The sequence below is a fragment of the Dermacentor variabilis genome, chromosome 2 (assembly GCF_050947875.1).
Source record: "Dermacentor variabilis isolate Ectoservices chromosome 2, ASM5094787v1, whole genome shotgun sequence".
NCBI lineage: Eukaryota > Metazoa > Arthropoda > Arachnida > Ixodida > Ixodidae > Dermacentor > Dermacentor variabilis.
The window spans coordinates 165,435,107-165,450,605 of record NC_134569.1 but is presented as its reverse complement, the minus strand read 5'-3'; the positions used below and the strand labels follow the sequence as shown (position 1 = coordinate 165,450,605).

General features: G+C 43.3%; 1 protein-coding gene across 1 annotated transcript in view; it reads right to left on the bottom strand.

The window, feature by feature from the left end:
- LOC142570542 (phospholipid-transporting ATPase ABCA3-like) overlaps positions 1–15,175 on the bottom strand; it is a 117,509-nt gene extending 102,334 nt beyond the window's left edge. The window contains exon 1 of the mRNA XM_075678914.1: positions 14,836–15,175. Within this exon, the coding sequence (XP_075535029.1) occupies positions 14,836–15,175 (340 nt within the window). The remainder of the gene's footprint in view (positions 1–14,835) is intronic.
- Positions 15,176–15,499: the final 324 nt, after the last annotated feature.

The following is a 15,499-nucleotide window of genomic DNA, read 5'->3' as shown; positions in this document are numbered from 1 at the left end:
CTTCCCTTGGAATCCAGTCCGTAAACCTTAATGACCGTCCGTTATCTTCCCTCCTCATTGCATGACCTGCCCATGCCGATTTCTTTTTCTTGATTTCAACTAAGATCTGATTAACTCGCTTTTGTTCCCTCACCCAAGCGGCTCTTTTCTTATCCTTATCTTATTTCAGGGTGCCTTCCAAGTTGACATTTCCAATTTCCCTGAGTTTTCCAGGTTTTCCCTGAGTGCTTTTGCAAAATTCCCTGGGTGATGCAGAACTATGTTTTATGTCAAGACGCGCTGAAGCTATATCGCCCTATGCTGTCACTCTCTAGTAAGCACATGAAAAAAATTTTAAAGAAAACCGACTTAATCCAATTTGAATACTAAGGAGTAGTGTTTATGTTATTCAAAAAAGAATATAAGGGAGGGGTTATTAAAATTCACAGCAAATAAAATGTCTTCGAAAAAATTTTCAAATCGAGTTGGACATTCTTTAGTACAAATAAAAAGGAGATGCATACAGAAGCAAATGTTTTAGAATATGAGCTATTTCTATCAACTGATAGCATGCTCAGTGTCATGCAACTGTCCTGACGTACTCTCAGCTCGCGCAAGACGCCTCATTGTTGTGTTTCACTGCTTTAAAGAGTTTATTTTGGTTTGGATGAGGGACACCTGCATCTCAGCATCAGCCAACAATTTGTTTTTTGAGCTCAGGCTCCTTCAATGAAGCGGTCGCATACTTAATTCCCCGTTCATTCCTCAGTGCGTCGATCCTTTCTGTTCTCGTCCTCCTTTCGCCGCGCGTTCGCCCCACGGACCATTTGAAGAATACTCTTGGTTAATTTACAGTCAACGTCCAATTTTTCGGACCCCCTAGGGGCCGCGAAAACCACCGAAAAATCTGGCAGTCCGAAAAAATAAATTAATGTCTTTTACTGCCCTTAAGGGCTAAAATCGACACGTGTACGTCTGAAAAAGCTCTGAATGCCTGTCAGTGCACTTATTAGGCATATCGGTGCTCCTACTGTGACAGGTGAGGGTGGGTGCACACTTGTAAAATTCAGGAATACCTACAGTGTCCCGCGACAATTGACCCTTCTTACGCTTGTTACGCTTCACCGCGTTACATTACTGTACTGAGGCGAAGCAGACTTTCGGAAAAGAGCATTATACAATACGCCGTGCTTTCCGAGCTTCGAAGACAAAATTATTGCTCTCAGCGGAGAAATTAAGAAACACGGCACCGAACGACAAGAAGCTTAATATCGAACGTCGAAGCAGCTAGGCCTAGCGTTGCCGCAGTGGTGGCTACGGCTGCCAGCGGATCTGCGTGCGAGAGCACCGGTTCAAGGCGGCGAGGTATTCAAAATAGCAGCGGTGGTGGTTTTCATTAATGCCGTCTCGGACCTGCGATCACGCAAAACGTTTAGAAAATCGGACGGCGAAGAGTTCTTGCGTCTGAAATTTCAGACGTTATGATACATTGACTCTTTGGGGTATGTGGTGGTGCCGCGAAGCCGTCCGAGTTATCGGGAATCCGGAAAGTCGGTCGTTGACTGTACACTGGCAACTCCTCCAGCCGAAGACGATTCGTTACGATTCTTGTCTGTTTCTCGAGCCAGCATTACCACGACTTTTGACCCTCTAAAAAGACTACAGGTAATTTTCCCTGATAGAAGCACAAATTCCCTGAGTTTCCCCTGAGTTTTTCCAGACTACTCAAAATTCCCGAGAATTCCCGGTTGGTAGACACCCTGTTATTTGCATAGTTACTGGAGCTTGACGAGAACGAGAGCGTAGCCACGACAAGAGGTCATGCTGAAGCTGAAGCAATCGGTGCCAGCATGATCAAAAACGCTACTTCTTTGCGTACATAAACATTACGAACGGTAAACTAGCGAAATAACGCACGCTATAAATAGTGCACGTAAACCACAGAAACCCAATAACGTTCGGAGCATGCGCAGTGAGGGCAACACTACGTCCTTACATACGTAATGCGTTTACGTTTGGTTGCAAACGTTATTCTAGAACTGTCTGTTTATTCACAAGTTGGCGGAATTGAATGAATTGAAAATGACGCAAGAAACTCGGACAAAAATAATGAAATCTTGATTGAGGTGAATTCAGAAGCGCTGACAATATGACATAACGCCAATTTTGTTACAATCTGCAATCGCGCATTCATTCTTTATGGTGTAGACCATTGCGAGCCTCTAGTTGTGCAAAGGAGTGGCAAAACGCACCTACCAATTGCAGCCTTGATTATGAATTGATTAACGTCTCGCCGGCTGTCAGAATGATGTGCGCCCAGTTGAATTGTGTCACTCTTTATTCATAAGATGTTCAACTAACGGCGCATACTCGCACAACAGGGCTCTTGTTATGAGCAAGCATTGCCTGAAAAATAGGCTTTGTGCCTCCACATAACAGCTTGCTTAAATACTGACCTATTACGTTCAATTTTACCCAGGAATACGTGTTATGAGAATAAGATGTCCAGTGCAGATTGACGCACACAATGAGAGACAGCCCAATGTTGTGTGTCAAGATCTGTAAGTAGCAATGAGAACAAGAACTAAACAGTTAATTGGTTATATTTCTCAGTTTATGGCCGTTTTTCTTGAATTGTTGTTAGGACGATATTGAAAGGTGTGAGACGCATTTCCTTTGTGTGAACTTTCACCTACGTTCTCGCCAATTTAATACCGAAATGGGAGTTGCAGTTAGATCGTACGCATCGCCTCAACGGCGTTGTGCCATCTCGCATGTAGGTAGGACTAGCTTAGTTTGCAACATGCTCTTCCTCATGTATAGTTAGTACACCACCGAATTGGCCAATGCTATGATATTAGGCTACCGACGATCGTGGTCACCGCTATGGTTGGCAATTTAGTGTTGTTTTTCGAATGAACAGCTCAACTTCATGTAGTCTCTCTCGAGTGGTGCATCTATATCTTCATTGTCACTACAGAGAAACAGCATCACTCCATCATGCATCTGTGCAAGAGCACCGCACAAAAGACTGAGGTTCGTGTGCTGGTCGACGAGGTCTTGCGCCACACGGGTAATCTCGGCAACGAAGCTCCCCAAGTTCGTCAGAGAGCGCGGCCGTGCATTCCCGCTCTTTCGGTAAAGTCAAGACAGAATCTGCATGTCCGTTGTAGACACACGCGGATCGTGTCCGGGCTGAGGCACCTTCCGTTCAGCAGAAGAGACTGCGAGAAACCTGTACTTCTGATTCGAGTGAGGTGCACTTGCAGCTCCCTTGCCGTGCAAGAAATCGATATTGTCTCTTCTGTACCCTTATGGATGTCCAGACTTCTCGCTTGCTTTTTAAGTAACTACTCAGTGATAAAAGGAAATGATACCGAATATTTCCATTGTAGCAAACATATGTTTGTCAAGAGGACAATTCCTTTAATAAAGCAAACCCTTCCAGACATTTTATGTCTTTCTTTACCATTAAGCTACAATTGCACGTATACTTCTATCTTATTAACATGAACCACCTCCTTGAGATGAATGCCGCGTGTTGATGAAAAGAATGCTGATTTCCATACCAAGGTGCATGCGCACAATGGGCAATTGGCGAAGAAGTGGAGGGCACATTTGAAGGAAATAAGAAAACATGCAAAAATAGAAGGCAACTACAAAACTGTATATTCTAAGGCAATTGAAACTGTTCTCTCACGGGTGCGCGAGAGAACATGTGTGCGCCAGGTCCCGTTGAGCCTAATACGCTGGAATGAAATGAAAAAGAAACGCATCGTTTCATTAAGCCCTTCACGTAAAGCTTCGCTTCACAGAGATGTGAAAATCTGTGTTCGACCTGCTTAATTTATTTTTCAAATTCAGAGCAATTTCTTTTTGCTCGCCCCCTTGTGTGCAGTGAGCATTTGTAGCTACTAAGCGCGGCCTTTGCTTCGTCTGAGTTTGTTTCCTTATGACACGCTACACTTTATTCACGGCTTGAGAATCTTGCTAGTGTTTGTATGCAAATGCCGCATCCTATTAAATGGTCGCACGAAATGCTTTGGTCAAGTTAAAACACTAAGAAAATTACTAAACATGGCCTGAATGTATGCACAAGAAGTCATATCAATACAGTCGTAACGTACAATACAGTCGTGTGTGGCTCTGGTATTACAGAACGTGGGTATATACAAATTTAATGAAGCGAGGAGCCATCGTAGCAGTCACTGCAATAGTATGAACGGAGTATGAGGCCAGGAGGAGGATCTCGAACTCACTTTATAGCAAAGTCTAAGCATTCGAGAGGGTGTGACACAGGAGTGTTCATCTAGGCTTTCGCATTGTTTGCACCCACAGAGTTTTTGTAAAGACTATAACTAGGGCAATACATACATTTTCTCATTGAAATAAATACTGTTTTTCGATGCTGTTCATATTAAAAATTTCTTTCTTTAGCTAGTGAGACAGTGTCTTATGTATATATGTATCACATTAGCCAGTAAGACATAACTTCTTTTATAGTGTGACTGTCTGACAATATTCGAATTGCTAAACAGAACCTCTTGCGTAGCTAATTGGTTCAAAATGATGTGTTCAGGTCTTCATTCCAAGATCTGTGCGCATCGTTTTCAAGCGGACTGGACTGTAATTTCTTTATCTTTTACTATTAGTCATGTGTGGCTGCAGGTATTCTGGAAGAGTCCAAGATTCGACATGCAAGACTCTCAGTTTGTCTATGACAAAGAAAGCAGGAAGAACCCACCTAATGACAGTGGCATACGTCGTACTGCAGTGCGAAAATACGGACACAGTGAGGCAACAAACAAGCGCGCTCTTTACAATGGTGCGTTTTCGTTTTAGTTCTTTTGGGAAACTTTTAACGTTTTCATTGGCCCCTTGTCTGACAAGTCATCAGCCTGACAAGTCATCACGAGGTACAGTATATGGTGTTTTTAATTTAATGTGTTTCACGCATTGAATTTACCACTGGTTATATCGTATTTGTTCAAGTGACGCGACTACGCTAGATAACGTTCAACTAGACGATTTTTAATGCATATGAAAATGATATACACCTGTCTTTTTGGTCGCCACGTTAATTTCCATGCAATAATAGGAAGTGGTCACGAGGGGAGCCTATGCACCGGTAGTAAATTTTGAGTTGTTAGACAGCAGCAAAGCGTACCTCAGAGAGGAATAGAAGTTGAATTTCTTGGGTGAAGTCAATCTGCCAACCATGAATGATATTTCCCCGAGACACGCATTTGTAAACATCACGGTTAGTGTAAAACCCTTTTCGAAAACGCTGTGAAATCGTTGACAGCGCGATCGGTCCCATCTCGTTGCTGCGCACAGGCGGTGGCCGAAAATGTAACCGACACCAGCAGTAAAATTAGCGCAGCGTCAATCTGACTGGTGTAGCGCAAATTCCGTTGTTTGACAATGACCCGGATTCTGAGGGTCATATACATCGCATCCACGACCCACATTGTTTGCGTGACTGTAATAAACTCGCAGACACGTATCTTACACCACTCGTGGTGCTCTTGGATTGCCAAGGCCCTTCTCCACAGGAAAGAAATGTTGAGCCCGAAAGCATTTCTTTCTAATGCGCTTGTTGCGCCTTGCTATACGGCAGCAGTGACCTTGATTCGTGCGTCACAGTGATACGCATTTGGCGGGATGGAAAAGTAGCTGGAATCTCACTGATCGCTGAGCAAACAGATACTACGCAGCCATCCAATCAAATTGTGTCTTGCGGCCACGTCACTATAGTGCTAGATTAATGGTGTCGCCTGGCGTCGACATCAGGTCGAGGCCATACCTCGTGGAAGCCAGAAAACGTAACAAGCAGCACACGGCGCGCAAGTGGGACGAACAAGGCCGTTTGCTTTTTCTCACCAGTTTATTCCTCGCCTGTCTTCCGGGCACGCCCTTCGGAAGTATAGGAACGCAAACGACGATGTCATTGGCAGCAATAGCAGAATAGGCACGCGGTAAGTCCACGATGGTCTGCCAAGCGTTACAAGAAAACAATATCTGGATCGTTTGCCCGCCTCGCAAAGCCCCCTTGACCTCGTGTGCTCGCTCACACGGCAGCTCCATAATATTGGCGGCTGCAGAAAACATGGCACAGTGCTATTTACTTCGCTCTCATTTCTATGTCGAACTGTTTGTTTCGCTGTAATTATGACATCAAACTTTCTTGATAATTTAACGTGAACGTCCTAGGTTAAATGGCACCACAACAGCTTGTTTTCATGAGAACGTTTGCACTGTTTCTCTTTGGTGATTTTGAACGAACCATTTTCTATCAACGTGCCTAAGCAGACATTTACGCAATATAATCGGCCTAACGAGCCTTAAGAATAGAAACAAAAACATATTTTTTATATATGGAGGCTAAGGGTATAAATATTTATAAATGTCGCGTATATTAAATTATAGCAAAGAACACATCATCTTTATTAGTACTGATTTTCACAAATAGCTGCGTTTTTCTTCTTTCGCTTTTCTATATTGTTGCAGTATAATTTTCTCCCTGTGGTGTATTTTCAATGCAATTCTATTTGCTTTTAATTTTCCATTTTTGCTCATCTGCTACGTACATTTTAATTAGGTTGTATACAGCTTTGAATGCGCCCTTGCAGGCACAGGCAGATGTTGATGCACAACTTTTGCCAGACATGCGTTGGCCTTGGATGCCCTGTCAACAAAATTATTAAAGAAAGAACGAAAGAAAGAAAAGAAAAGAAAATGAAGTCATGCTGCCGAAGGTTTTACTTGTTATGGTATAGTTGTCTCGATCACCCGAATAATATCTTTCAACATAATTGATATAAATCTGCACACATAAAGCAAGCAAGTAATGTCAACATAAACGTTAAATTCATTAGAGTTTCCACATCACAGAAAATTATGCTTTTTTCCACGCATGAAATAATTTGTTCATGTATTTATTCAACTCTGTAAAGGCCCTGCTGTAATGTCCTACGGGGCGATGCAGGTAACTAAAAAATAGATAAAATGACACTCAGTCATTTGAATAGCTTAAATGAATAGCATAAACTTCAAAGAAATTGTACTTTCGCTCGAAGGAGACACATTGAAACGAATGGCAAGGTGGTGCTCTAGCTCGTTGTGCTCCAGCTTTTCACAGGGCGTTTTGTCAATATGAAGAGGAGACATGGCGCGACGTAGCACGTGAAATAACTATTGGTGCGCAATAGAAACATCACCACGACAGGCACCTGGCGTCTCACAACGCCGGCAGGAATCAGGAATGCCGGCGATCAGGAATGCCGGCGGCGGTGTCACCGCATCGCGCCTGGACGGAGCAGGAGATGATGCATCGGCTTTTTGTCAGCGCACAATGAAAGGAGCTGGAATTCAACTGCACTACACTCAGGCCAGCGTGTGCGCCATGTTGTGGACTGCACAGAGGTGCTCGGCAGGAACAGCAACTTGCGCGCGCAGAACGATCCTGCCAACCGCGCCGTTCACAACGCTGCCCTAGCTGCAGCAGCGCCTTCATGGGTCGGGCCGATTAAGAAAAGCGTTCCAGTGCGTCCACTACGCATCGTCCATTTTGCAGCCAAATTTACGGCTCGTCTGTGGCGACCGCCCTACTCTCCACGTGCTGGATCGTGATAGTGCGTACAGCACGATGACGGTGCAAACGACGCAAACGCAAATTGAGTGTTTCTATAATTGCTACCGCGATAAAACTGACTTTAATCTCTGAGTCTGAGTGTAAAAAACTATACGACTGAAAGAACGCATGGGAAATCTGCGACGCAACCGCTTGGAAGAAATTCCCTACAGATCAAGTTCTTCCTTGTGTGGGAATTTGCACATAACACATGAATAATTACTTCACAACGCTTTTACCTTTGATGTAACGCTCTTAGATCTCCTGATTAACGTAAAGAGAGACAGTTAGTTCGAAATACTGCGCGAGAAACATAACAATGTGGTCAGCTTGGATGTCAAATCTAGAGCCTTTCGCTGGAAAATACCAGTAAAACGGGAAACCGTTACTTGGCATTCTGAAGTCGAAATGGACTTTGACTGCAAGGTATACTTCATTGCTAAGCTATCCAGCAAAGAGATTAAGTTCAATAACTAATATAGCTTCTCCCTAAACAACCACTCGCTTTTACGCGGCAAAAAGGGACTCTTTTCCGACGATAACCACGGGATTTTTCTTTGACTCTTGACAACATCGAAACCGACGACGGATTACCATGTGCTCATTTCTGCACACTTACGTCATAGTCCCAATGGCGTGCATAAACACTGCTAGACTTGGTCAGTTTAGGCTAGAGATCATGTGAATGTTTATTTATTTGAGTCACTCATTTTTTTTACACATTGCCTTCAAGAGAAGAACCGTGGCTGCTTAGAAAGTTAGGCATGTTAACCTGAGATAAGTATGGTTGGCTAATCTGGTTCGGGAGAAGAGATTAGGAGAACAGAAAGTGCAAGTAGTCATGTATAAGGAGAGAAATTGGGATCACACACAGTAAACTGCGCCCACACACAGCGGTTCAAAGTAACACTATATTAACCTAATATGTACGCTCGAAGGCCCTAAGAGCTTCAGTGCATATATAGCTTCCCACAAAAAGTTACTTTGGCAGCCTCGTATCAAAAGAAAATGTTCTCAGCTGATATGGCTTAAGAAAAAGAGAGAAACTAGGTGCGAAATTCCGAGAGGTTAGGTGGGAGACAAGCATCCAGTTTGCCTTCCGCTGAAGTAGAGTAGATTTTAATGGAGAGAAAGGAGGAGAGGTCGGCCTGGAGAGCGTGTCTCTAGCCTGCTACTCCTCACTGGGGAAAGGGGAAGTGGGAAATACAGGGAAAGGTAGGTGGCGGGTGATTATGTTATGGTACAATGAGATACTATATACACGTTGTCCATTATGCGGATGCGCACTGTAGACGCAATACACGTAAGAGTAATCTTGTCCATACAAAAAGTTATTGCGCAAACACATTTCGCACTGGCTGCACGTCTCACAGTTTCTAGAGGCGATCGTCTAAACCAGCCTCACTTAAAAAGTTCAAAAGTGATTTTATGGCACGATGGGCACAGTAAACACTCCTCCACGCGCCCAAAAGCTTTTCTTCTGAAAAGGGGCGGGAGTCCAAGCTGTCAACTGTAGATTTAAATGTTCTTCGTTCGGCCGCATATTGAGGGCACACGCAAAGTACGTGAGGTATTGTCTCGACAGTGTGACATACGCTACATTCAGGGTCCCGTGTTTGGCCAATCTTGTGAAGGTATCGGTTGGTGTATGCCACACCCAGCCGTAATCGATGAATGAGTGTTTCCTGGCTTCTCCGCAACCGAAGTGGAAGCCGGAATTGTAATCCAGCGTCAAGTCTATGGAGGCGCTCTTGTCGATGTTCGGGGTTGTCCCAATGTCGCGCCGTAGAAGTTCTAAGGGAGGTATGCAGCAAGGCGTTAATGTAATACCGGGAAAAATAAATATTTATAATAGTTCCGTCAGTGTGCGCCTGTTTTGCTTCTGCGTCAGCCTGTTCGTTTCCAGCTATTCCACAATGGCCAGGAATCCACTGCAGCACGATGGTATGTCCGGAATGAGACGCCTCAGCAAGCAGATACATGATGCCAAAAACCAGGGGACTATATGCGGTTCTGTCACTCATATAATTGCTAATGAGTTGCAGTGCTGGTTTTGAGTCGCAGAATACTGTCCACTTCTCGAGACTTTGTTGCAGTATGCAGCGAACTGCTTCTCGAACTCCGGTCAACTCAGCTGCTGTAGACGACGTCCTGTGTCCTATCTTGAAAAGTTGTGCGATCCCCATTTCTGGCACCGTGTAGGCCACCGCGGAAGAGGTCTGTGTCACAGAACCATCTGTAAAAATATGTTCGTAGTATCCATACATGTAAGCAATGTATGATAGCGCGATATGCTTGAGGCCAGCAAGCGGCATCTTCGACTTCTTCGTTATTCCAGGGATTGAGAGCCTCACCGTTGGCTTTGCCATCGTCCAGAGTGGAACGTCGGGTATGTCATACGGTTCGAAGTCCGACGGCAATAAGTCTTGCTGCGACAACACGGCTTCTGAGTAGGCGGACACAGGCCGTACGCTTGTGACGTTCGTGAGTGGATGGTTCCTGTGTCTAGTCAGTACCCTTAGATGCACTCGAAATGGCTCATGTTGCAGATAAACTCGAGCTGGGCACGCACGTGCCTCTGCAATAGTGCTCCAAGTAGACGCACATCGTGGTAGTCCTAAGCAAATTCTCCGTGCACGAGCCTGAGCACTTTCAAGTGTGCGTACAGCAGTTGTACTAACCCGAGAAAGTACAGGCGCACTGTAGCGGAAGTAGCCAACAAAAAGTGCCTGGTAGAGCTGCAGAAGAGATGACTTGGATGGCCCCCATGATTTTCCAGACATATGTCGAATGATCTGAGTAAAGCTGTCTAGCTTTTTCCTTAATCCAGAGAGGTGCTTCGACCAAGATAAGTCACGGTCGATGATGACTCCGAGAAACTTGTAGTGGGTTACTGAAGGTATAATCTTCCCATCAATCATAACGGGGTAGCAGGCCATTGACTTTCGTGTAAATGCCATGGTTGCACTTTTTTCCGGTGAGAGCTGCAGTCCGCGACTGTTTAGGTATGTCGACGTTATTGACACCGCGCGCTGCAGCTTCGTTTGCACTTGTAAGCGCGTTAAGCTCGTGGTCCATATACAGAGGTCGTCTGCATACACAGAGACCGAGACTGTGCGTGCATGTTCTTTGACCAGTCCAATGAGAACGATATTAAATAAGGTTGGGCTCAATACACCTCCTTGAGGCACTCCACGATAGACGGGGTGGTTCTTTGTTTCACCGTCTGGAGTTGTCATGAATATCGTTCTCTCTTGAAGATAGCTGGCTATCCATTGATGCATACGTCCCCCGACGCCACATTCTTCTAGGGCATTTAAAATTGCATCATGGAGAACGTTGTCAAAAGCACCCTTGATCTCTAGAAAGACAGCAGCCGTTAATCGACGGCGACGTTTCTGATGTTCAACAGTTGTTACTAGGTCAATGACGCTGTCGATTGACGACCTACCCTTTCGGGAACCTGTCATTCCGTCTGGATATATATTACGCTTCTCCAAAAACCACTCCAGGCGCTTCAAAACCATGCGTTCCATGGTTTTACCTATGCAACTGGCAAGCGTCACAGGCCTGTAGGAATGCATAGCATGGGGTGTCTTGCCTGGTTTCAATAATGCCACAATTTCGCTTGTCTTCCAATGTGCAGGCACAGTTCCCGAGGACCACGAGAGATTGTATAAAGCCAGAAGCGCTTCAGTCGCTCGAGGGCCTAGATGGCGCAAGGTAGAATAGGTAATGCCATCAGGACCAGGCGCACTTGAATGAATGAATGTTTATTTTGACAGAAATAAAATACAAAGAATCTCTGTCAAAGAGGCTGACAAAAAGGCACGAATGCCTGACTAAGTGTCAATCCCCTTCCCCGACCCATTCCCAGTGCACAAAACACTCAAGCACACCGGGCAAGCATGGTACACAAAGAAGATACATATACAAAAAAATGAAAAGTACATGAAATATGTAACAGAAATACTGAATTTGATTTGTGTACAAAAGAATGAGAAGTCATACCTGAAGCGACAGCAAATACATGTTCACTTTTTTTTTCAAAATGTTTAGGGACGGTGATTCATTTATTATAGTGAGTAAGCCAGGGTGATGATTCAAAAAATCTGCAACTATGAATGCCTGCTTTTGCATGCCGTAATTGGTACGGATCTTGCCCTTGTTGTAAATTAATTGCCTTGTGTTATATTTATGTTCATTCGGGAGGTATGTTTTAAAAAAGGCGCTTTCATTGAGTCTTACCTCTTTAAATATTGCAATGGCTGTTTTTTTGTTAATAAGGTTTTCTAATGTTAAAATACAATTCTTCTTGAAAAGCGGAGCGGAGTGGCTTCTATAGGGCGCATTCTCAATTACCCGAATCATGCGTTTCTGTAAGGTTAGTAAACTATGGATGTTAGTTTTCGTTGTGGTACACCACACAGATAAACAATATTGGAGGCGCGAATGCACTAGGCTATAGTATAATTGTTTTTTTAATCTAGAAGGTAATAGACGTTTTAATTTATTAATAACACCGATGGATCTTGCAATGCTGGTTTTAATGTTGCCGACATGACTGGACCAGTTTAAGTTTTCTTCAAACGTAACACCAAGGAACCTCTGGCACGTAGAGCGTATAATGACTTCATCACGGAATTGTAATACTAAGCTATCATCAATACCTTTGTTACGAGGCCGAAAAATGATGTATTTTGTCTTTTTAGTGTTTAATTCCAATTTATTTCGTCTAAGCCAGTCTGAAAGATTACTGAGCCAAATATTTGCTTCTTCCTCGAGAGTAAGCAAGTTTCCACCAGAAAAGAATATATTAGTGTCATCAGCATACATGATTATGTCAGGTGTTAGAGGAACGTTTGTGATGTCATTAATGTATAATAAAAAAAGAAGTGGCCCTAGGATGGACCCCTGCGGAACACCGTATTTGATTTCACCCATTGCCGATTTGGAATGACAAATGTATGTGTACTGTAGTCGGTTGGTTAAATAATTTTTAATTAGGTTAAGAGCAGTTCCCCTAATGCCGTACTCACTTAACTTTTGTAACAAGATATCGTGTTTAATGTAATCGAATGCCTTTTTAAAGTCAGGAAATATTCCTATTGTGTACAGCTTGTCCTCAAAGTTGCTTATTATTTTTTCTTTGATCGTTAGCAGCGCCATTTCAGTACATTGGTGTTTTCGGAAACCGTATTGCTTTTCTGTTATAATATTATTTTGAGTACAGAAATTTAAAATTCTTTCGTTAATGACCTGCTCTACTATTTTGGAGAAGATTGGGAGAACTGAAATCGGTCTGTAGTTGTTCACGTCATTTCTGTCTCCCCCTTTAAAAACTACCGATACCCGTGCGATCTTTAATTCATCGGGGAATGCGCCAGTGCACAAAATTAAATTGCATATGTGTGACATCACTTTACAAATATGCAGCGCCACAGCTTTTATTGGTTCTGCCTTTATGTCATCTACACCACATGCTGTGGAATTCTTTAACTTTAGAAATAAGCTACTTATTTCAGCCTCATCTGTCGGTGCAAGAAATAGCGATCTGCTCATACTACATGGAATATAAGACCTGTAACTTGGGCTATCAGCATCAAACGCATCAGACGCTCCACATTGTAAGAAATGCTGATTAAACTTATCGGCCAGCGCAGACCCTGTGAAAGATACTCCTTTATCCATAATTTCAAAAACAGGATTACGGTCGCTGTTCGGAAGCAGATCATTCAATGTTTTCCAAACTTTTTTTGGATCATTAAGAATATGAGTGAACTTATTCTCATAGTACCTCTCTCTTGCCAGCTTTATATCACGGCCCAATTTATTCCTGATCTTCTTGTAGTTCATTAAGTATTCTGGTTGTCTTGTCTTTATAAAAGTAGCGAATAGTCTATCACGTTCCTTTGTGCGTTTTAGAAGGGCGGTGCCAACCCACGGTTTCCTGCATTTCTTGCTTCTTGTAGCTTCTCTTAGAGGGAAAGCTTTGTGATAAAGGTCTTTGATTACGCCGAGAAAGTGAGTGAATGCCTTGACAGGATCCGTCAATGCGTATAGTTCGGACCATTCCACTTTGCTGACTGACGCTTCAAAATCAGCAATCGTGTTCTTGGTTATCAATCTGTACTGTGAGTGTGTGTCATTTTTGCGCTGTCGGTACACTTTCGTCTCACGTGTAAAAAACAGGAAAATAGGCATGTGATCGCTTACATCAGAGATGAGGACACCCGACACTAATCCAATTAGTCGCGTTGTAAAACACAAGTCAAGTAGGCTTTCGGAATTGTTCGTCACCCTGGTTGGAACATTAATAACATTTTCGTAGCCAAACGAAAAAAAAACATCCAGAAACGCTTGTTTGGATCGGTCCATTGAAAGCAGGTTAATATTAAGATCACCCGTTACAATGAGGGGAGTGCCAAGCTGTGTACAAAAATCCAACATACATTCAATGAAATCTAATAACATGGATACAACACCGGATGGAGGCCTGTAAATAACCACAAATATAGTATTCGCACACTTGATCATGAGGGACTCATAGTGCTCGTGTATTACAGAAAACTCAGAAATTACATCAAAGCATAGATCGTGTTTTACATAAATAGCGACACCACCCCCTTTCTTATGTTTTCGGGACAGTGAAGAACACTTATAGCCTGAGAAGTGTACAGCGTCGTATTCGTCGCGGAACCAAGTCTCAGAGAACGCTAAAATATCAAATTCATGCAGTATTTCATGTAGAAGCATGCAGACAGATTCGTGTTTGCTTTTTAAACTTTGTGCGTTCAAATGAAACAAAGAATCTGATTTCTATCACGTAACTCTCTGCTCTGTCTGAAGGAAAGCTTGTCGTAGTACTTGCTTTCCTGAAAAGGGATTGCCATCTTGAAGAATGCGCATAAAAAGCCATACTTCTAGATTATCTTATTCTGTCAAGGTCATGCATTGTGATAACCCTAATGACTCGATCACGAGGACCACGATGCACGAAGAATTTTCCATTCTTGTGCCAGGCGAACTTGTACTCCTTTTCAGCCGCCCGCGTCTTCATATGCCAGAAAAGCTTTTTGTTCTGTGCTGTGAGATTTTCATTCAGGTAAATTTTTGATTTTGACTTTCTCAGTTGCGTTTTTTTCCCGAGCCAAGCATCTCTGGTCACGCGAGATGTGAAGCGAACCAGGCTATAGGTGGGACTTTTTCTGATTTTTCTGTACCGATTGTTTCCTTTTCATCGTCAATTGAGTCAGCCCTGACTTTCAACGGAATGCGGTGGACGGCTTCAATGTCCTGTTTAGAAACTTTTGGAAGCTCGAGATCAACCGCTAAGCAGTTCAACTTTTCTAGCAAGTTTTCATTGACATGATGCGGCAGACCATGCACATCCAAATTCAGGCGTCTGCCGTACTGATCGATGTCATTCAAGTCTTTCCTAAGTTTGTCGATTTCTTGCTCTTTTACCGTGATCTCAAGTTTTTCCACACGCTTTCGAAGGCCTGCAATGTCTGAACTTTGCTGCTTCATCTCAAGGATGACCTCATCATATTTTGTAGCCATTTCCTGTATTGCCTGTTCAACGCTTGTCACCGTTTCTTTTATTTCTTCCAGAGCGTCTATCTTGACTTTCATTTCAAGCAGCACAGCAAGCTTGCGGTTTATTTCTGATATTTCGTTTTTTAGGTTTTTAGGTTTTCTGATATTTCGTTTTTTGAGCAATTCTGGTCCTTCGTCGTCATTTGCTGTGCTCGGACTGCTTCTGGTCCTGCCTGTTTTGCATGTAACGCATTTCCAAGATTTCAAGGCGGTTTCGGATTTTTTTCGGTACGTGCTTAATGTTACTCCCGAGCAAGTGCCCGCATGATAACCAAAATCACATTCACA